Source organism: Trachemys scripta, chromosome 9, assembly GCF_013100865.1.
Source record: "Trachemys scripta elegans isolate TJP31775 chromosome 9, CAS_Tse_1.0, whole genome shotgun sequence".
Lineage (NCBI taxonomy): Eukaryota > Metazoa > Chordata > Testudines > Emydidae > Trachemys > Trachemys scripta.
In genome coordinates, this window is record NC_048306.1 from 60,470,720 (window position 1) to 60,492,864 (window position 22,145).

Below are 22,145 nucleotides of genomic sequence, written 5' to 3' on the forward strand. Positions count from 1 at the left end.
GGTCTCCCTCTGTAGGGAGTCCTTTGTTCACCAAGCCAAAACAAAATTATACATCCTGGCCAACTTTCAGCTCAGTAGGTCAGTAGGGTACAGGACTCTACTTAGCAGGGTCATGCATGTGGAAAGGGGTGTGCATCAGTTTGTCTGGATAAAAGACCAAGTATTATGAGATTACAAAAAACTATTTAAAAACACGACTCCTACTTCTCTATTATCCAGCAGTAAATAATGGAAACCACAGGCAGGATTTTTTTTTTTAAATAGCTCATTGATTTTGGATGGCATCCATTCACCACACTGTGCCTACATTTCATATAGTAATTAACTACAAACCAGAATGTATTTCTGCAGCCAAGTCTTTTTTTGTTTTGTAAATTTCATTGCATGTCAGCTTTGCTAACCAGTTGCCCACATTTCAAGCTAATATTTCCAAGTTCAGTAAAATATGTGTCAGCAGCCCTGTGACTCAGCAAACTCATATGTAGAATGCTCATTTCATAGGCCAGCCAGGAGGCTGGCGGTGCTGGCTAGTTACATTACTTCTTTCTTAGGATGCCAGCTGTCATGCAGGCAGGGACGCCAGTGACATGAAGATCCAGCACCCATTGATTACTGCACTGTCAGTCATTTTACTGTCTTCACTGAGAAAAGGCCAGACTGGACCTGGCTTTTGTAATAAGGGCATAAAGTGGGAGTCAGAGTGGTCTAGTGGGCAGAGCACTAGCCTGGGAGTCAGGAGTCCTTAGGTCTGAGCCTGGTTTGCCACAGACCTGCTCGGTGATCTTGGGCAAGTCGCTCCACCTGTCTGTGCCTCCATTTTCCCTCCCACTTATTGCCTGTTTAAATCACAAACTGGGGGGGAGAGGGACAAGGGGGCAGGGACTGTCCCTTAATATGCATGCAGTCTCAGTGAGGAATCTAGGCACTCTTATTAACAATACAATAGTAACAGGGAATCACTCCACCTTGCATTTCCCTACTTTGTGTAGGGCAAGCCATCCTCACAGCCCCTCCAGACACCTCAGGGGTGAAGGGGAGGAAGGGCCAGTGAATGGCACCAGCTGTGAATTCCCCGTGTGTCAGGGCACCATGGGAAGAACTGCACCCGTTGACTCAAATGGCTCCTTCCTTACAGCTGTGTCTGATCGGACAACAGAGCCCTAAAGAGGACACACAAAATCTGGAGGGGGAGACCCAAATGTTAAGTAGTAGGGCTGCTTTGACACTATGACCCACAGAATAAAAACGTTGCTTTATGGCCAATATTCTTTTGTTCACACAACAGTGTTTCATTCAGCGCCTGTAAACATCTATTTCCTTAGTCTGTTGTGAAAAGTAAATAAAATATGAGAGAAATATGCCAGTGAGAAACCAAATTTGTCAGAAACCGTCAAACTCATACAAATCATTTTCTGGCAGCTCTAACACCTGCTAATTTGGGGGCTGAAAATTGGTATAGGTTTCAAAGTACATTGTCCCGCCTCTCCCCAGAGATTATCAGCCAAATGAATAAATTACTAGCAGTTGGATTCTCATTACCACAAATTAGCCTCACTGTAAGATGACAGGAGCAGAGCCAACCTTCTGTGGTCTCATACAGAGCACCTGTTAGAGCTCCATTGAAAAGGCACTGAGGAGGGAGGGCAGGTTTCTCTCTGCTGTCTGCACACAACAAAGCTTTATTGTCAGACTATTGATACCTCTTCTGACAGCAACTTTCAGTCTCCACACTTGCACTGCTTTTAATCCATTAACAATGAATCCAAGTCATCTTGTTTGGAACTCTCCCCATGAGGAGTGCGGGGAGTGACGGGGGGGGTTGCTGTGGCCGGGAAGGTGTCAAATAATGTGTAGTATCACCACAAGCAAAACCTGTTGTACTCTAACTTATAGCAATTCAGCTGTTGAGTTGCAAGCAGAAAGGTTGAAGAAAGGAATGCTTAGCTCAAGGAAGGATATTCTGTTATCAAAATGAATTAAAGAATGAAAGGCTTTGTTAGTGATAAGGTTGAGATTCTGTTCATTTTAAAAGTAAGAAAAGGATTAGTTGGTTATCCCAGGCTGGGGAAGGAGGAGGATCTGCTGGACAGTGGGGTTGAGGGATGGGATGGATTGAACTTTCCCATACTGCACATGGTAAAGTACAACCGGATAGTGGCTAGGAAGTTGGCATGCTGTGATCACTATACCTGGCCAACTAAGACCTGTAAACATTCTATTCATTTGTTGCACTCTTTTCTCCACCCTGGCCCACTTGCTTGTCCCATCCACCTTCATAATCTTCTCTTTTAGACTGTAAGCCAGGGACTGTGGCTGGGACCATCATTAACAATATGTCTGCACAGCGGTTGTGGCTTTTAGACTTTTCCATGATATAACATATTAAATAATAAATCCAGGAATTTGCCCATGAAACCTTTACAATGTGCCATATACACAAAGACTTTTTGATTTTGCATCATCTCAGATACTCAGGGCCTGATTCAGATGACAGGGTATCTGTCTCTTTCATCACCGTAGAACCCAATTACTGGTGGTGCCTTTCATGATCCAATTGGCCAGCTGACATCAGCCTACTAGCACCCATCCATCCCCAACATTACCAGGAAAGGTGTCTGCCAGACCTGTAGCCAAGACCAAGTGGTCCCTTTTCCTATTCCACTCAGGTATTACAGCAACAACATAAGAGGCAGGAACACAAGCTAAGACATTTGCAGAATGTGAAAGTTTGATTTATTAAGTGTTTGCACTAGCACAGGTTTGCTCATATTGCAAAATTTAAAGAAAAAAAGGATTCAGCAGTAGTGCTAAAGCTGTCCATATGTCTGAAATGGGCACTAATCCAAAAATAACAAGTCTGTCCACAGATGTAATACATTTAATTGAGTTTTATACACTAATCATTTTGCGTGACTCTGGCAGCTGTTAAAAATAGTTCTAGTTCAGCTTTGACTGCAGGATAATTTAAATACCTGTGGTGTTTTTTTTTTTTTTTTTTTAATAAAAATAAAATGAAGTCTCCTCAGTCCAAAATATAGACAACCTTTTGGGATTAACATGCATGTCAGAAAGAGTATTCAGTTGAACCCTCTTCATATTGCCCTACTTGCATCAAAATCACCTCTCTAATCAAACATCCAAGCCTTCCCATTAATACTCTTAGGGCTGGTCTACACTTGGGGGTGGGGGGGAAATCAATCTAAGGGCTAGTCTACACTACCCGCCCGGATCGCTGGGTAGAAATCGATCTCTCAGGGATCGATTTATCGCATCTCATCTAGACGGATAAATCGATCCCCGAATCGACGCACTTACTCCCACCTCGTCAGGAGGAGTAAGCGCCGTCAACAGGGGAGCCGAGGCGGTCGATTTGCCATCGTCCTCACAGCGGGGTAAGTCGAATAGGATACACCAAATTTAGCTACGATATTCGCGTAGCTGAATTTGCGTATCTTAAAATCGGCTCCCCCTTTAGTGTAGGCCTAGCCTAAGATACGCAACGTCAGCTACGAGAATAGCGTAGCTGAAGTCAACGTATCTTAGATTGATTTACCTCAGGTCCTCACGGCTACGGCTCCCCCGTCGACTCTGCTTCCGCCTCTCGCTCTGGTGGAGTTCCGGAGTCGACGGGGAGCGTGTTCGGGGATCGATTTATTGCATCTAGACGAGATGCGATAAATCGATCCTCGATAGATCGATTACTACCTGCCGATCCGGCAGGTAGTGAAGACGTAACCCTTAGAACCCAATTACGGCCATCTACGTAAATGGGATTTAGCCTCCACACAACAAAATGAGAAACAACATTGCCCAACTGGGAGGGTTTTTAAACATGCATTTATCATTTTAACCCCGTGCATCGCTTTTGTGTCTAACTCTCATATGTGCTCAGCACTAGCCAAACTAATCTCGCATTAAAGTCCAACTCCCACTGACTCCAACAGGAGCAGAGTTTGGCCAACACTGAGCCCTTTTGAAAATCTCATCCTAAAAGCTGTATTATAGTTTTAAGAATCACACTCAAAGTGTGCATAATACAATGGTTTTGATCTGTGGGAGTGTATAAAAGCATCTAGGCTTATTTTTCCCAAGAGTAGACAACAAGGCCTACTAGCGAGCTATCCTCTAAAAGGGGGAGATCTTGTAAAACATTCAAGAAGGCAAAGAAACTTTCACAAACAGCAGACACCCTCAAAAATAAGCAACCGGAGAAGTGGCCACTCTATCTTGACTGATGCTCTATTGCGTCTACAGCACCAAGCCTGAGGAAGACCTGAGGCCCTTTAAAACAAGGTTTGTTGAGACTAAGTTGATTCCTCTGTTTGCAGCCCTGACTTTTTATAATAATTCAAAACAGCAGCAAAACAAAATGGAAAAAAGGACCAAACTAATTCAATTCAAAGGTCTCTCTTGGTAAGCATCCCGTATCATACCACTCTTAGCAACAGAATGTCACATGAAGAAAGGAACTTTGGTTTTGTGCAAAGGAAAACCTAAAGAACAAATGAAGCTCTCAGTGCAACAAAGCAAAGTTACATTATCAAAAGTTCTCACCTAACCTAGATAGAAGACAGTCCATAACTTGCAATAAACAACCTATTTGCCCATTTCTAAGAAACGATTGGAAATTTAAGCTACTTGAAATGTCCAAAGACTCTTTTCCTTTCCTCAAAAGGCTTTATCAGCATCAAGGAATAAAACTGCTGGTTTGACCTAAGGGGTTGATAGGTTAATCTATTCTGACCGTATCTTTATTCTAAAACGATACTGAAAGATCACTTGAATCACTCACCAGCATTTAACAATGCCGACGTATTTCCCCGCTTTACCACAGGGCTGCTCAAAAGGGCCTTGCTACTGGATTTTAAAGCCATGTGGGATATTGAAGCATTTTTGAAGATTAACTGTGAAATAAAGCAAAATGCCATGTCTCTCATGCTGTCCCCTCCTGCTCTCACCTCCCTCCAGCTTGTAACATCCAAAAGTAAAAGCAAACTTTTAGTTTGTAATTTGACTGTCTTTTTAAGCTTTCAGCATTTGTTAGGGTCATACTTTAAGCCAGTGGTTTTCAACCTTTTTTCATTTGAGGGCCCCTAAAAATTGTTGAATGGCGTGCGGACCCCTTAGAAAATCTTAGATAGTCTGTTGACCCCAGAGTTCATGGACCACTGGTTGAAACACACTGCTTTAAGCCATGTACTAATTTCTATTTATTTTAGATCATCTTTCCCCCCCTCCCCAAAGGCAGCTTCTAGACAAGAGCTCTACAAATCCCCTGATAACACTGAGTATACAGGATGATGCTCATTCTATTAATCAAATAAATCCTGGTCTAGTTTAGCATATTTTAAGTTCTTTTAAAGGCTTAATCCTGCAAGGGGCTGAGCACTTGAGCCCAGATACAACAAAGCACTTAAGTACAGACTTATTTTTAAGCACAAGTAGTCCCATAGAAATCAATGGGACCACTTACACGTTTAAAGTTAAGCATATGCGTAAGTGCTTTGCTGGACTGCCGACAGAGTGTTCAGCACTTTGCAATATAAATCCTATACAAGCATTTGATTTTCCTTAGTAATACTGTGACCAGAAGACACCAGCCCGAATATAGCAATCTCCAGATGAAAGACAAATCTACTTGTTATTAAGATAACTGTCACTCCCTTCAGAGCTCGGAGGATAATCTTTCAAATGTCTATTCCTTCATGCACTCACATTTAACTGCGTGCCACGACTCTTCAAAAAGGAATCAAACTTCAAGTGACTCAGTAGTTTGTGGAACATTTTAAGGCATTAGTCAGATGATAATTCTCTCTCTGAACTGTATCAGTGATCAGGAAGAAAAACATTTTATTCTACTTTCTGTGTCTCTACATTCCTTGACATTGAGTGGGAGAATGTAGGTAAAAATGTTTGCAGTGTTGTAGCCATGTTGGTCCCAGGACGTTAGAGTGATAAAGTGGGTGAGGTAATATCTTTTCCTGGATCAATGTCTTGAGAGAAACAAGCTTCTGAGCTATAGAGCTCCTTTTCAGGTCTTAGTGTCCATCTGCCATTTGTGCCTTTGAAAATCACAGTCTGTCTTTTTCAAGCCTAGAAGGTAGGCCCAAGTTCAAGTAAACACTTAGGCGTTTGGTTAAATCCATGTCTAGTTAGTAGACAATTTAAACATGCACATAAAGTAACACACATGCCCAAGTGCTCTCCTGAATAGGGATGTTTTCCTGAATCAAGGCCATTGAAAGCTGAGGCACAAACAATGACTCGACATCTAGCAGAAATGATACACAAGTGAGAGAAGCTTGCCTGCAATTATATAGTAGAAATTAAATAATGTCTACAACATTAGCATGATTATTTTGTGGGGTCATGAAGTTTCATGTGTTTCCTACCTTGAAAAGCTGTGATATGACCAACTATCATATATTTCAGTTCAAAGTTCAAGGCCTGGATGTTGTGAGTCCTCTCTCTCCGAACAGCTGTCTGGTAACTTTCTTCCATCTTCTTAGTGCAACAGGTTGGTGCTCTGTGCTGGCAGATCTGCAAATCCGATTCTTTTGGAAAACAAAAACAAAACCAGAAATGGAAGAATTAAAACTACTTTCTAGATAGATACCATACAAGTAAAAGAAAATGCTTTTTCTTACAGTCAAATTACAACCTAGGAGGTGGATGTCCTACAATAGACAAAACCCATAAGGAATGAAACATTGAAATTGAGTTAGCAATTTAAGGGTTCTAATTTATTATATTTTATGTCACTGTCAGCCAGATCTGAATAACTTCACAGTGTCATGTGCTCCCACTCTTATGTCATACCACTGTTAAAAGCTTGTCACTTATTCTATCATCAGTCGATGCTGAGTGTCATGATGAAGCACTAAAAATCACAAGAAGGCAGAACAGTACATACAATAGGCACAAAAATCACCTGAACTAAAATATTAAGAGCTAAATTATAGTAAAGTGATATCTTAAACCCACTATATTTAAAGGAGCAGCATTTCTGCTGGAAACCATGAATCACAAAGTGTCAGCCCAGAAGTGTGAAATGTGTGTGTCAAATTCTGCTAGGCTGGAGTAGGAGTTGTGTGGCCCACAGGTGCTACTGTAATACAAATAAAACAACCTGTTTTTACTCCCAGCCTTATATTCAGAAGCCTCCTTACTAATAACAAAATAATTTGGGGGAGTTTTATTTAAATAAAATGTAACTTTAAATATTGAGGGCCAAATTCTGCCCTGCCTTACAATGCAACAAAACTGAAGTTGCATTTTGCTTTGCAACCATGGAGAAAGTGACTCATTAAATTTTGTATAAAAATACAGGTTTTTCTAAATGAGATCTGTCTGGATTTTTTTAATCCTTTTATGTGTATTTTATGCAAGTTCGGTATTCCTGATTATGGAATTTGCACTATATACAGTCATGCTGGATATTCACAGGTTATGTATTGTATTCATAGCGATAGCAGGTGCCATAAAGGTCAATAAAAGGAATGTGTTAGACTATAGATAAAAATATCTTGGTGATTCATAAAATATATTTTTCCAAAGGAAAAGCAAGGAAGAACAGAGAAAAGAGGAGTAACTAAACAAAGAGAAAATACTGGTGTATAGACAAAACATTTTAAAAAGAGAGACACATTCCCCCTCTCAAGTATGCAATTTTTAAGTAAATTCAAAAGGTTAAGAAAGTCCCTAGAAGAAAAACTGCCTAAAATGAGCAGTTTTAGGAGTTACCACCCCCCCCACCCCAACAAAAAAGAAACCCATTTTCTTTTAATGTAAAAATAAAACTTCTGGAGATCAGGCAAATCTTGAGTGTGACCAACTTTAGGAAATGTTGCAAAAAATCTTCCCACCATAAAAATGACACTCACAACACTGACCCCTCCTTCCTAGTCTTACCCCATAACAAAAAAAAATGAAATTAATAAAAAGTTCAAAAAACAAAACAAAAAAAAACCACCACTGCTGTATCCCAAGCAGAGTTTTGACCTCAAAAGGAAGAAGTGCCAGAGACTCCATCAAGTCCATTAGGACTTGGCTATTGCAATTGATTTTACTTGGAAGGTGTGATAGATATGGCAATTTCCTGCATATCCTTGGGAGACTTTATTGAATTAAGATTAAGTACCTTTGGGCTCCGTTGTATGAAATGTAAAGTTTATGTAATATTGTGGGCCAGAATCGCATGTAATCTCTCTAGGGGAGAGATGTGAAGTGAGCGCTGGGAGTTCAAAGGGCTATATTGAAAACGTTCCAGACAAGAATGGACTTTTGGGAAAATACATGGGAAGTGGATTTCCTGGGGAATATGTAGGGGCAGGTGAATGCAAAGTCCCCACATCTGATTATGCAAAACCCTAGCGTTTTCCAGCTACATGAGGAGGACTGGATCATTGTCTGTGGATTTACACTGGAGATCAAAGGCTCAAACTGTATAAGGTGACAGCCAAACTGTCCAGCCTGGGTTCTGGTTCTGACTTTGAGACAGTCATAAATTTGTAGCCGGGACAAAACCCAGTTGTAGGTTTTGAAGACCAGACACCACTCAGAGCCAGAGACTGGAATTAGGGTGACCTCTGGTAAGTTTATTAGCATGTATGTAGGTTTTAAATATGCTTTCATCTAAGAATAACTGTGCTTGCATTAACTTATAACTGTGGGCAATACAGTGGTCACAGCCTCTGGGGAGAAAGCAAAGTGCAGATGAGCATTTAGGTTGCCTGGTTTGCTGGGGCCATCACAGTGTAAATTCAGGGAGCTGTGCTCTGCAGGGAGTGAGACACAGGCTTCTGCCCACGAGAGGTGACAGCTGGGAGCCAGAGACTACAGTGGGTGCCTTTGAAGGACCATGAGAGGGAATACAGGTGCAGTTGGCCTGAAATTGTGACAGAAGGCACTTAGCCACTATGGTGGTGGGCAGCAGGATACACCCTTAAGACAGATCTCTAACATCTGCATTATTTTCAATACATACCTTGTTTGAGAAATATAAATATGGTTTAACTTTAAAAGTACAGCAAGTGAATAAAAAGAAAGATTAAAAAAAGAAGATTTGTGTCACTAACTACAGTTAGTAGGGATTTTCAAAAGTGCCTAAGGGTATGTCAACCGTGCCAGGAAAAACTTGGGCACCAAGTCTCAGAGCCTAGGTCAATTCACTCTGGGTTGGGCTGCAGGGCTAAAAGTAGCAGCGTAAATATTCCCACTCAGGCTGGAGTCCAGGCTCCGAGACCCTCCCCCTTGCTGGGCTTCAGAGCCAAGGCTCCAGCATGAGTCTACAGGAATACATATTTGTTTGTTGCTCATTTAAATTCAAAGTCCATTGCGTGACTCCCAACATTTTAGAAAATACAGCTGTTTTCCACCCCCATGTTCACATGCACATGGATTACATACATTTCATGGACAACATGAGTAAGTTAGCATTATGGGCCAATTCTTCACACTGATGCCAAGAAAATCAGCTGTGCACACAGGTAAATGCAAGCGGGGTTGAGAAATGAGAGTTGGGTAACATTTTCCAAAATATCTAAGTGACATAGGAGTTGACCTGGCTGGGAATTTTCCAATGTTTTTCCATCAGAAAATGCTAGTTCATTGAAACCAAAACCATTTCCAGGAAAGAACTGGTTCTGAGGACTCCCCCAGATTGAAAAAAAATATTGAAATAAAGATTTTGAAACTGTTGAAATAACTCATTACTGCATTTTCAAAATAAAAATATTTGTTTTTTTTCTGTCTGAAATGACTTTGTTTTGAAATTGTCTAGATTATACTAAAAAGGTAATCTAAAATTTAAAAATTTAAATTGAAACAAAAGCTTGGAAAATATTGAAATTAAACATTTCAATTGACAGGAACTTAAATGTTTTGGGAATTATCGATTTGCAAAAAAGTTTTTGACTTTTTGTACTCATTTGGAATGAGAATTTTTTTTTTTAAATCTCAACAATTCTTGGGGCACAAGAGAAGTGTTTGCTGCCCAGCACTCCTTAGGAGCATGAGGGCTTGTCCATACAAAAACTTAGTTTGCAGCAGGCTGGGGTATAAATCTATCCCGCTCTAGCTGCCACGCAGTAAGCATCCATGTGGACCCTGCCACTGTGCATTAAAAATCCCATAGTGGGTTTTAATCTCCTCCCACTTCAAAGTGGGGTAGATCAAAAAATACCAGGGAACTTTAACTGCATGCAGCAAGGTCCATGCTGTTAGTGTGCAGCCAGCTAGTGTGGGGTAGATTTACATCCCTACTTGCTGCACACCAACGGTATGTCTATACTACTCACTGGATCGGCGGGCAGTGATCGATCCAGTGGAGGTCAATTTCTTGTGTCTAGTCTAGATGTGATAAATCGACCCCCGAGCACTCTCCCATTGACTCCTGTACTCTACTTCTGCGAGAGGCGCAGGTAGAGTCGACGGGGGAGCAGCAGCAGTTGATTCACCGCAGTGAAAACACCGTGGTGAGTAGATCTAAGTACGTTGACTTCAGCTACGTTATTCACGTAGTTGAAGTTGCGTATCTTAGATCGATCCCCCCCAGTGTAGACCAGGCCTAAGTGTTTGTATAGACGAGCTTTAAGACTTTCCATTGAAAGTTAATAGGACTTAGGCTCCTATGTGACTAAGTCACTTTTGAAAATAGGACCTGTGCTCTTTTGAAAATTGTACCTAATATCCTTAGCTCCAAGCTGCTGTTACTCAGGATGCTGGACCCTTCCCCTTAGCTCCCATAGCCCGTCCGCACAAAGGTGTTCTGAACCCCTGCTTGGAGAGCCCTGGAAGGGCTCAGATTCACAGTGTATGGAGTTTGAGAACTAAAACCCTTCATGCCACCTCTGTGCCCATCCCATAAAACTGAAACATGGCATTTCTGTAGGTTATGCACCTTACAGGCCCATGCAAAAGGCCAGAGGATTTGAACCAAAGCAGCTATCTGGAAGAATCTAATGTTTCCTTAAGAAAGCTGTAGGAAGCCCCAAGAGAAGCTGCTCTCGTAGAATTCCTCACTCAGTAAACTCCCTGGATGAATGCTGCAGGAAGCTGCTGATTAGGCCTGCAGATTCAGAGCTGAAAGGATATAAAAGGCATTCTTAAAAAGCAACAGCACAAAGGACCTGAAAGTTAAGAACTTGATATAGAACACAGAATATTAAAAGATCAACAAAACGATCCTTAGTCTCCTAATGATACTTTTAAGTGAGTATTGTTATCATGTAGCAAGCTTGGCAGCTCTCTCTTATTTAGTATTAGCCTTGAGGGAGAACCTTTAGCCCAATTATAAAACTCTAATATAAGCTTTCTGTACTCTACATTCCTTGGTGCTGAGATTAATTAGAGATGATTAGCACTGTCCTGAAGACTTTAATAATGCTGGAAATATGGTAATAAATTCATCCCATTACATCTTAATGCAAAACACAGTCTCCATCAATAAGGCATACATGTGGGGAAAGAAAGCACTGACACCATGGTGACTGAGTGGCAAACTGCATTAACACCTCTGAGACAGGCTCAGGAATACGTATCAGATTTCAAACCCATAGCTGCCAAGGGTGCTGGGCAGGTGACTTACTAAACACAGCCATCTGTTCTGTTTGATAAGGACATCACAACCACACAATTGTTCCTAGAGCTGAGGTGGCTAAGCCTCCCTTAAAAAAATCTCCTCCAAGTGCATCATGAACAGTCACTAAAATAAAGATGCTCTTTTCAAATTACAGAGGTAAAAGAAGAAGAAAATTGATCAGTGATGTCATTTCAGTGACTAGCACCCATTAAATTCTCTCTAGATGGTGTATATGCTTTTTCTGTACTTGCCACGTATTTACTGTGCCATCTTGTATACCATTGTGGAACAGGGAAAGACCATGCCTTGTGCTACACTTGCGGCATGGATTCTTCAGGGCTGCTCAATGGTTTGTAATGTCCTTCTGAAATGGTCTCAGTCAGTCAATCTTGGTGCAGGGATACTGCACAGTCACTAACACAGGAGAGCCATATGAAACATTTCTCAGAAAATATTTGTTGAAAGCTATTTTTTAATTTCAGTGTGACCATGTTCATTGAGTATATAGATTCCCCTTCAACAAACTTTTGAGCTGCCCTTGCATCATGGCAGTACGCTGTCAGGCTGTTCAACAGAGACTGTGGGCTCCGAGGAGCTGAGCAGTAGCCCGCAGACCTTTGATCAGTACAATCCACAAAAACCATTCTGAAAATGCACTTGAGAGAGGGACAATAGGAGTGCTACAGAGCTGGTAATACAGCTATTCATCTCCTTACCCATCTAGTTTTCTGTAGGGTCACTGATCACCATGGTATCAGAGCACCTCAGTATCTTGGAATCAGCTTTTGGAATTGAGCATCTTACTAGCTATACATGTACTTCCACCACTTTATATGCACCATTCCCAGCTTGATAGAACTGTTTTCTAACCACTGCCTTACATTTTAAGGTTCAGACACTTTGTTCATTTAAAACATATCACATGGCCCTCTTTGAGGACCACGTCCATGCCAAACACCACGACAATCCTGCTGAACAGAAACCAGCCAGGCCGTCACATGCCTGTTCCTGTCTCTTCATCTCTACTGTGAACAGAATGCGGGGTGGAAGGAGAGTGGGTGAAAGTGCCAGGCCAGCCTTTGACTCTACCACAGTAAATGGAAAGCATGCACAATGCTCACTCCTGAGGTGTGCACTTATCGATGGAACAGGGCAGTTCTACGGCGCACGGACAGGCTGCAGATTTCAAAGGCTCAGAGCTTTCCAAAAACAAACCAATTTTGTATTTCAAGTCAAGCAGAGTGACTAGTCCTCAGGGTGCCATGTACATGCTATACTTCAAATGTCAAACTACAGCTGGTTTGCAGCAATACAGTGTAAAAAAAGAAATGTGGTTAGATTGTGTTTGGGGTTGTTTCTGTTTTGTTTGTTTGTTGGAAGGGAAAAGCATTTTTCTCACATTTGTTGAACTAAAAAAATTAAAATAGCTCAAAAGATTTTGCTCAAACTTTAAGAAAAACAAATCACTTTCAGGCAGAGACCAGTTATGGTAAATTTCAACCCCAAATATGAATGTTTTGAAAAGTTATGAAACCAAGGGCTCCTATTGGACATTTTTCTGCAATCTTAAAAATACTTAGCGTGCACAAATGTGCAACTGCTATTCTAAAATACACCCCAGCAGCAGCAGACTAAAGCTATATAAACAGATCTTCAGTTGGTGTAAATCAATGTAGCTTTATTGAAACCAGAGGAGCTGTGACCATTTATGTCAATTGAGGACTTGGACCAAAGGCCAATTGAACTCAAAGAGATTTTTGCCGCTGGCATCAGCAGAACTAGTTTTTAGAGGTATATGAATAGGTCCCTGAATGCTAAAATAAGGCTGGGAGTTAGGAATGAAATCTCCATGAATCCAAATTAAAATATACCCCCTCTGAAAGGTAAATGAATATTCACTTTGGTGCACAACAGTTTAACCACACAATTTTCATTAACATCAACAGGAGAGAAACAGCCAGTGCTCTGCGATGATACTGCAAAAGCCATGTTCTGAAGTCAAAGCCCGGATCCTCAGTTGGTGTCAACTGACCTAGCTCTATTGATTTCAATGGAGATAGGCCAATTTACACAAGTTGAGGCTTGGACCTATAGTTTTTACGGTGTAAAGTACTCCTGTGTTGTCACTATCAAAAAGCCAGCTCAGCGTAATCTCTCTGTTCTGCTATATTTTGACAGGCTTTTTAAGCAGTATTTCCAAACAAAACCCTAATCCAAAGCCTAACTTTTAATATTGTGCAAACCTCCCCAAAGACTCCTAGAATGACTAAGATTAGTAATACAGGAAGGTGCGAACTAAGTACCTTGCATTCAAATCTGGCTGGGCTGAACAACAGCCAGCGTTGTGTCTTTCTTGGGACTCATGCGTGTGGGGCAGCTGTTGCTTCAGCTCCAGGAAAGGTCAGCAATCAGGAGAAACCAGTTTAGATTAGGAGGCTAAACCCAAATGAAAAAAGAAAGTTTCCAAGCACTGCTCCCCAAATGATTACCTCCTACAGGCACAAAGCCTAAATTAATACAGCAGCACTATGGAAAGTACATCCCGCACCATCCCATACTAGAGCCTGCAGAGAGGTTAAACTGGACAAAGGAATGGGCAGAGCCATCACAAACTACTACAACTCCAGACATGAGATGCACCCAACACACAGAGGAACAAATCCCCCCCTTACAGGAAGCAGGGTCCCTCCCCAGCCACCAGTTCAAGCACTGCACTTTGTGGGTCTAGGAACTTTGAAACCCTGATTTAACTTTCTCTGCTACTCCTCCTGCATCCAAAGGAAGAAGCAGAGTAGTGACATCCCCAACCCCGCTGCAAGGAACCAGCACACATCAAAACTATGTCTTCACTGCATGCTAAGCACAGGTGAGGCAATCACAGGGTAAGCGAACCCGTAGTAGCCTAACCCATACTAGCATGACCACATTGGGGTGCTCTCACACCCTATGTCTGCACTGGTGTTGTACCTGGCTACAACAAGCAAGACAGGCAATTGGGCACATATCCCAAGATTTCTAGCAGAATACTGCACTGTGCCACTGCTCACATTCACAGGGTATTGTGGGACAGCTTGGCTGCTCACTCTAGGAACTGTGGGAGGAAATGATTTCCTGACAGGACCCAAGCTGGCAGGCTGTTATGTGCCCAAGGGATGGATCCCACTCACCCCAATAACTGGGACTGACAGCTGCGGCCTTTTGTGGAAACAATGATTCTTTTTCATGCTAGATGCAATGCCCCCCACCAAAGCACTGAAATCAGTTTTCAGATCTGACTCTCTTCCTTTCATGGAAGCCCTATTGCACAGATTCAAGGACTGCCCCACGCAACAACTCCTCCATCTCAGACTTTGCCATTAACAATAAATTGGGTCTGGCCAGGACTGAGGAGGCAGTTGACTGCAAATTGCAAAATACTCATCTTGAGGGCACTACCCAGGGTGTGAAATTAAATAAGAATACATGGTGGTATTAATTATCTGCCTCAGTTTCTCCAATTTCAGCTGGGATCCTGGCCATGACAACACTGATCTGTGCCTCTGCTTCCCCACTTTCAATGGCCCTTAACTCCTGTCCCTACGTTCCCTATCAGAGTTGGACCAAAGGTGTATGATTTGTAACATTCTGCCTACTGGGGAAACCCACACTCTGACTGCTGTTCTCACCCCAATCCCACATCCATGCATGGCTGCCAAGGGACCAATGGTAGGACCAAACACTAGGACCTGGGAAATTCCAGGTTAGTGATGCCAAACTCTGGGAATGTCCCTTCCTCTCCCATATTAGTCTTCTTTTCCCTACAGGTCTGTGGTGGTGAGGGTAAAGCCCAGTCAGCCCTCCAACCCTCTAAGAGCCACTTATAGTCCACTTCCAGTCAGAGAGCTATGAGAAGAGATTGGAGGACCATCAGGTCTCAACTGGTGTGACCGCACATCTTCACAAATACCTAGGGATAGCAATACACCTTCACAGCTATTGCTGGGTCTGCCCTATCAGCTATAGCTCACGGAGCAGTGGCTACCTTTCCATGTAGCATGGACAGAGGTGTGCGGATGTGTGAACGTGGAGCATGTTAAGGGCAAACCTGTGGTTGAGCCCAAATTAAGTCTGCCATGAAGACAAGCTCCAAGACATAGGCTGAACCTCCCTGCCTCCAAACATTATAACATGTCTTTAAAAGATGGGGAAAAGGACTCCCTATTTGCAATCCCACTTCCCTAGAGTGGAGCTTTACCAGCTTTGTCCCTTCCTAGAGCATAGCCACAGCACAGGTATGGTGGAAATTTGCCATACCTGGGGCAAGGTCATGGGGCCATCCACCAGTTAGAGAGCCCCCTAGCTCCCAGGTGTGAGTAAGCCGAGTTTCTGCCTTGCTAGTGTCCCTTCTAGATGTTCAGGGGTCCCCTTCTTCTGGAGAGTTGGCCCTACAGCCAGGTTGCACACTGTTGCACCTCTTTCAGGGTACCTAAGTCCCACATCCAAAATATATACATCAACCACTGTACTCACACTGTCTACAGGCCTTCCTTCCTGAGCTTCCCACAACATAAACCCCTCACTCAATACTCACTCTGTTATTTCCCACTCTGAGTAACCCCACCAAAAGTCCTGTTCCCATCTCTTACTTAGTCCCTTCCAGGGACCTATTTTAGCCTGCCCACAGAGAGAGTCTCTCAGTTCCCTCCTGGTTCTTTTTGGGGCTCCAAGTCCTCCTCCTGTCCGTCCCCCCCCTTCAGGCTTTGCAGGCTTTCTGCTGAGCCAGGAGCCTCAGCCTGCTTCCACTCAGGTCTCCCATTTCCCAGTCTGCCTGTCTGTCTGTTCCTCCCTGAGGACTTCCTCCTTTAGAAGTCTGCTCTCTTTCCCAGGTGTACCAAGGCCAATCCCAATGAAGACCATAAACACCACTTTCCCAGGTTTTGCAAGGCTGTCCTAACAAAGTACCTCTCCATTTCATCAGTCCTTTCATGGGTCCTGTTCCTTTTTCCTTTTTACCTAAACTTCCCTGAGAAAGGGAGAGGGTTTACCCTTTCAGGCACAGGACCGTGAACCAGCCCTGTGACACACATCTGGTGCACTTCACATACAACTCACCACCACAAAGTCCCTTGGGGAGTTGAGCAGTCTTGCCACTCTATGTACAGTATATCTGTCACATCATGAAATCACCACGACAGCCAATTAGGCAACACCACACCTCTCAGTCTCACCCAGGCATCTTATAGCATGCTGTATTTTCAAAAACACAACCAGGATGCTTTTGTGAAGGTATTTTTTAGGGCTGTGAAACAATCATACAAAAGTACATTAAAAAAAAAAAAAATCAGCTACGTACTAGTAGTGTCACTAATCCCTGTTTATTATGAAATATTGAACATGTACCATTAACAGTCACTCTGAGCAACAAAACAGCTTTGATAGCATCTATACTCATTTAACTTATTGCTTCAGTACAAACATGTTTTTACACTGGACACTTATTCCACTGGACTGCTTGTTCCTGGTAAACAAAGAACCAATTCCACCCATATAGCAAAATGCCTAGAACAAATGTTCTGTAGTTATAAAACCTGGGATATTTAAGGTGTCCTAGAAAAAATTCCTGGGACACCATATGAAAAATTGGGTCTGTCCCAGGAAAAACCAGGATTCATGGTCAATTTAGACATAACAATAAGAAACAAATAGGATATGCTAACCAGACAACAGGAAATGCCAACCCATCAACAGCTGCCTCTGATGGTCCCAAAACACTCACTACCTCAGGATCTCAGTCTCATGCTGATCAACACAAGATCTAAAGTCAATAAGCCCCTTTGCCATCCATGACTTGCTTGACCTGGTCTGCATCACAGAGACCTGGTTGATTGACACCAAGGACTGATGTTAGTGTGCTCTCTCTTCCCCTTGCCCCCCGGAATATTCGTCAGACACACAGACTTAGGAGAACAAATCTAGGAGGTGGAAAGATCAGCCTTTTTCAGGCTGAACTGTAGGGAAAGCTTGCTTAAATCAAAACCCTTAAGCATTTGTATTGTGATAGGACCTACAAGCCAGCCAGCCAAGTCTAGGATCCATTGTGAGAAGCACTGTACAAATATACAGAAAATGGCAGTCCCTGCCTCAAAATGTACAAGTCTGAAGAGTACACCTAGCAGGCGGATGAGAGAAGCAAGTGGAAACACTTTTGCAATCTTAGTAGACTCTTCTATCAGCGTTAAAGATTCTTAGAACTTTCAGCATTGCCAACCCTCAGTAATCAAAAATCATGAGTCAGGCCCACTCCTCAAAATACCATATTGACTTAAAAATCATGAGATTTTTTTTAAAAATAGTAAATTTGGGTTAGTTTTATTTGCCTTTTGATTTCTGAGGCCTCCTTCATGTTTTCAAGCTTTCCTCCACAAAAGCTAGAAACATACAAATTTAAAAGATGAATGCTGTGATTTTCGTGTAATCACATGACTCCAGGAGCTGGGGTTCTAAGAAAAAACAGCAAATATCATCAGACTCTTAATCAAATTGTGAAAGTTGGAAACACTGAATTTTTAAAAGGATTTTAACAATATTTTCAAGTAAATTAAGCCTGCCAAATGGCATGTTTGTATTATCTAACAGTCAATAGTTGACTTATCAATGTTTAAAAAGCATACAGTGATTTCTGTGAGGATCAGTTGTGCCACAAGTAATCAGGGAACTCAACAGTCATTACAACAGATTAATTACTGGACAACTTTGCTCATTTGCAAAATGAGTGGAAAATCCATTGTGAACTTCTGTTGTTAGCAAAATGGATCTAAATCTGTAAAATTTCACACATATGAGCAAAGCAGAGAATAAAGTAAGGGCAATTGGAGTGGAGTGCAATTTTCCCTCTTCTGCTAAAGCAGCGGGAGAGGTCTACTCTGCCTGTTCTTCAATGGATCCTCCTTCTCGTAGACCAGTACAGAGAGCTCCCAGATCTGTTTCAAACTACTTCCACCATTGTGCCAAAGCAGTCCCTATATTAACCCAATCTATATAAAGATTACATAAATTATGTTAAAAGAACAAGTTGCAAAAGCCAGCATTCTAGAGTTGGGAAATGCCAGAATTAAGGTTTCCTGTGCCATTCAGGTACCCTTGTGCATAGGCATTATCACACAATCTGAACAGACATGATCACATACTATTTTTCCACAGGACCCATCACACTCTATGTGACATTAATTCTGGAATTTCTAATTTTTGAGCACTTGGCTTCACACTCTTAACATTCTCCTAATGGAGGTTTTTGGATGTGATTTCTTCTGTTTTCTCTAAAGCTTTAAAATTGGGGAAAAAAAACATATGTGGAATCTGGACCCCCACATGGGTCAGCAGCAGAGCTGGGATCTTTGTATTCCCTGCCAAATTTCAATTCCCTGCTCCAAGGCATGGAGCAGGTAGAACGGTTCATTGAAGTGGTTTATAAGAATTGTTTTTAACATGGGCAAAACAATGCATTTTCCCTTAGCTTTGGTCTCAGAAATGGCTGAACCATTTCTGCTGCAATTTCATCCTGCCTTCTTCCTCCTCCCCCCCCCCCCCCCCAAAACAAAAAAAAAAAAAAAAACAAAACAAAAAAACCTACCAGCCTGGGGCAGACACCTGGCATAGAAAATCTCACACTGAATGGTTAATGTTGATGAAGTTATAAGCATCTGAAAAGAGTATGTTATAATGGGAAGTGTGGGACAGCCTTGAAACATAGGTAGTGCTGCCCATAAACAAAGTCAAAGGATTTTCATTCCAGTGAGTTTGCCTACATGTGAGCCTGAGAGGGAATGGAAGGGTTAGTCCACCTCCAGATTTGTCCTCCCAAAGACTGGTACTGAATAGCTTAACCCTGGCTAGATGAGACGAGCTAATACCAGGGCCAGCCAGCCCAATGTTTGTGGTGCAGAGCAATTCAAGCAACTCATCAGTGATAAAATTGTGGATGGTGAAGGGCTTATCAACCCTAGATCTCATGAGACTTCGATGGAGTTACAGTGACTTACTCCAGCTGAGGAGCAGACCCCCATGTATACAAGCATTGCAACAGGAGAAATGTGCAAAGTGAGTAGAAAAAGCAGCACGTTATTTATTGTAATACCAAGATGTTGTTTTTTTAACTTTCCCATAACATTTGTTATGAGACAAATTCCCAGAACTGTGACAAATCAACTGAAAAAGTCTAAATTTCATTCTTGCTACTCTATGTCCCTCTGTATCCACAGCAGAAATGCTATCCTTTGACATATTTAAAAAGCACACACACTCTTTCTTACAGCAGCACAATAAATATGTCTCTCTCTATGCTTTTCAGGACCACAGTCAACTAATGGCATTATATTTCCTCTCTCCAGTGTGGGAAGCATATCACCGTCACAGTGCACCAAGAAAAGTGCCACAGGAAATACATGCAGTGGAAATTCTAAACTGAAGCACACATATCTCTTTCCATGGATTAGTGTTTACAGCCGAGTTGAAGCTTTGATTTTTACATGAAAGAAGTAAATTTCTAGCCTCTCTACTTGCAAAGAGAGCTTTCAAGTGCAAATCAATGCAGGTCTGTCTTTCTAGTGCAACAGGGAGACAAAATGAAATAACTCTGAGAAGTGTTAACTGCTTCATTCATCTCAACTCTGAAGCCAAATAATAATTCAGATGTTAACACTGTTTTACAACTGACAGACAATCATTTCAGTAGGCTCTCCCTGCTAATAACATCACTTGCTGTGATAGGATTCATTTGAGGGGGCACGAGGTGGAAAATAATTTTCAAGCTACATATGAGTTAAAGTTCTATCATATGTCATTTTTTCCTCCTTTTGGTCCTCAGCATAGGAAATCTATGAGAAGAATCAGGGCTAAAAGGGAGGTGAACACAGAAGATGATTCTAAAGCAACTGAAATATCTCTAGTATCAGAGGAGTAGCCGTGTTAGTCTGAATCTGTAAAAAGCAACAGAGGGTCCTGTGGCACCTTTAAGACTAACAGAAGTATTGGGAGCATAAGCTTTCGTGGGTAAGAACCTCACTTCTTCAGATGCAAGTAATGGAAATTTCCAGAGGCAGGTATAAATCAGTATGGAGATAACAAGGTTAGTTCAATCAGGGAGGGTGAGGTGCTCTGCTAGCAGTTGAGGTGTGAACACCAAGGGAGGAGAAACTGCTTCTGTAGTTGGATAGGATCTTGTAGGTGATCTTCACCAAGCATTCTCAAAACTACAATACCCACACAAGGAAATAAAGAAACAAATCAACAGAGCCAGATGTGTACCCAGAAGCCTCCTGCTACAAGACAGGCCCAAAAAAGAAACCAACAAAACTCCACTGGCCATCGCCTACAGTCCTCAGCTTAAACCTCTCCAACGCATCATCAGTGATCTACAACCCATCCTGGACAATGATCCCTCACTTTCACAGACCTTGGGAGGCAGGCCAGTCCTCGCCCACAGACGACCTGCCAACCTTAAGCATATTCTCACTAGCAACCACGCACCGCACCATAACAACTCTAACTCAGGAACCAACCCATGCAACAAACCTCGATGCCAACTCTGCCCACATAGCTACACCAGCAACACCATCACAGGACCTAACCAGATCAGCCACTACATCACCGGCTCATTCGCCTGCACCAATGTTATATATGCCATCATGTGCCAGCAATGCCCCTCTGCTATGTACATTGGCCAAACTGGACAGTCACTACGCAAGAGGATAAATGGACACAAGTCAGATATCAGGAATGGCAATATACAAAAACCTGTAGGCAATATACAAAAACACTTCAACCTCCCTGGACACACAATAGCAGATGTAAAGGTACCCATCTTACAGCAAAAAAAACTTCAGGACCAGACTCCAAAGAGAAACTGCTGAGCTCCAGTTCATTTGCAAATTTGACACCATCAGATCAGGATTAAACAAAGACTGTGAATGGCTATCCAACTACAGAAGCAGTTTCTCCTCCCTTGGTGTTCACACCTCAACTGCTAGCAGAGCACCTCACCCTCCCTGATTGAACTAACCTCGTTATCTCCATACTGATTTATACCTGCCTCTGGAAATTTCCATTACTTGCATCTGAAGAAGTGAGGTTCTTACCCACAAAAGTTTATGCTCCCAATTCTTCTGTTAGTCTCAAAGGTGCCACAGGACCCTCTGTTGCTTTTTGGAATATCTCTAGGGTTGGATTGGAAGCTTTTTTTGGGTGGTGGGGAGAGGGAAGAATGATCTCTAGGAGGAAAGGACAGATCTTAGGGAAGTGATGGAAGACTATTTTCCCCAGAAAAGGTGAAGCTCACTGACGTTAAGTCAAAGGGTAGGATTTTCAAAATTAACTAGTGATTTTGGGGGCCTCCGTTTTTGGTGAAAACCTTAAAGAGGCATAATATTCAGAAAATGCTGTGCACCTGCCTTCTGAAAATCAGGCCCCTTTAAAGGGATCAAGTCTGACACCCAAAATTTGAGACACCCCAAATCACTAGCCACTTTTGAAGCCTTGGGCCATTTGTTATCTGAAGCTAGTTGCCAAAGATAAATGTAATGTATTGATC

General features: G+C 42.2%; 1 protein-coding gene across 3 annotated transcripts in view; it reads right to left on the reverse strand.

Annotated features, from left to right (window-relative positions):
* LOC117883293 (glypican-5-like) overlaps positions 1-22,145 on the reverse strand; it is a 622,483-nt gene that overhangs the window by 572,187 nt on the left and 28,151 nt on the right. For all 3 annotated transcript variants that reach the window (XM_034782472.1, XM_034782470.1, XM_034782471.1), the window contains exon 2: positions 6,393-6,554. In XM_034782472.1, the coding sequence (XP_034638363.1) occupies positions 6,393-6,554 (162 nt within the window). The remainder of the gene's footprint in view (positions 1-6,392; positions 6,555-22,145) is intronic.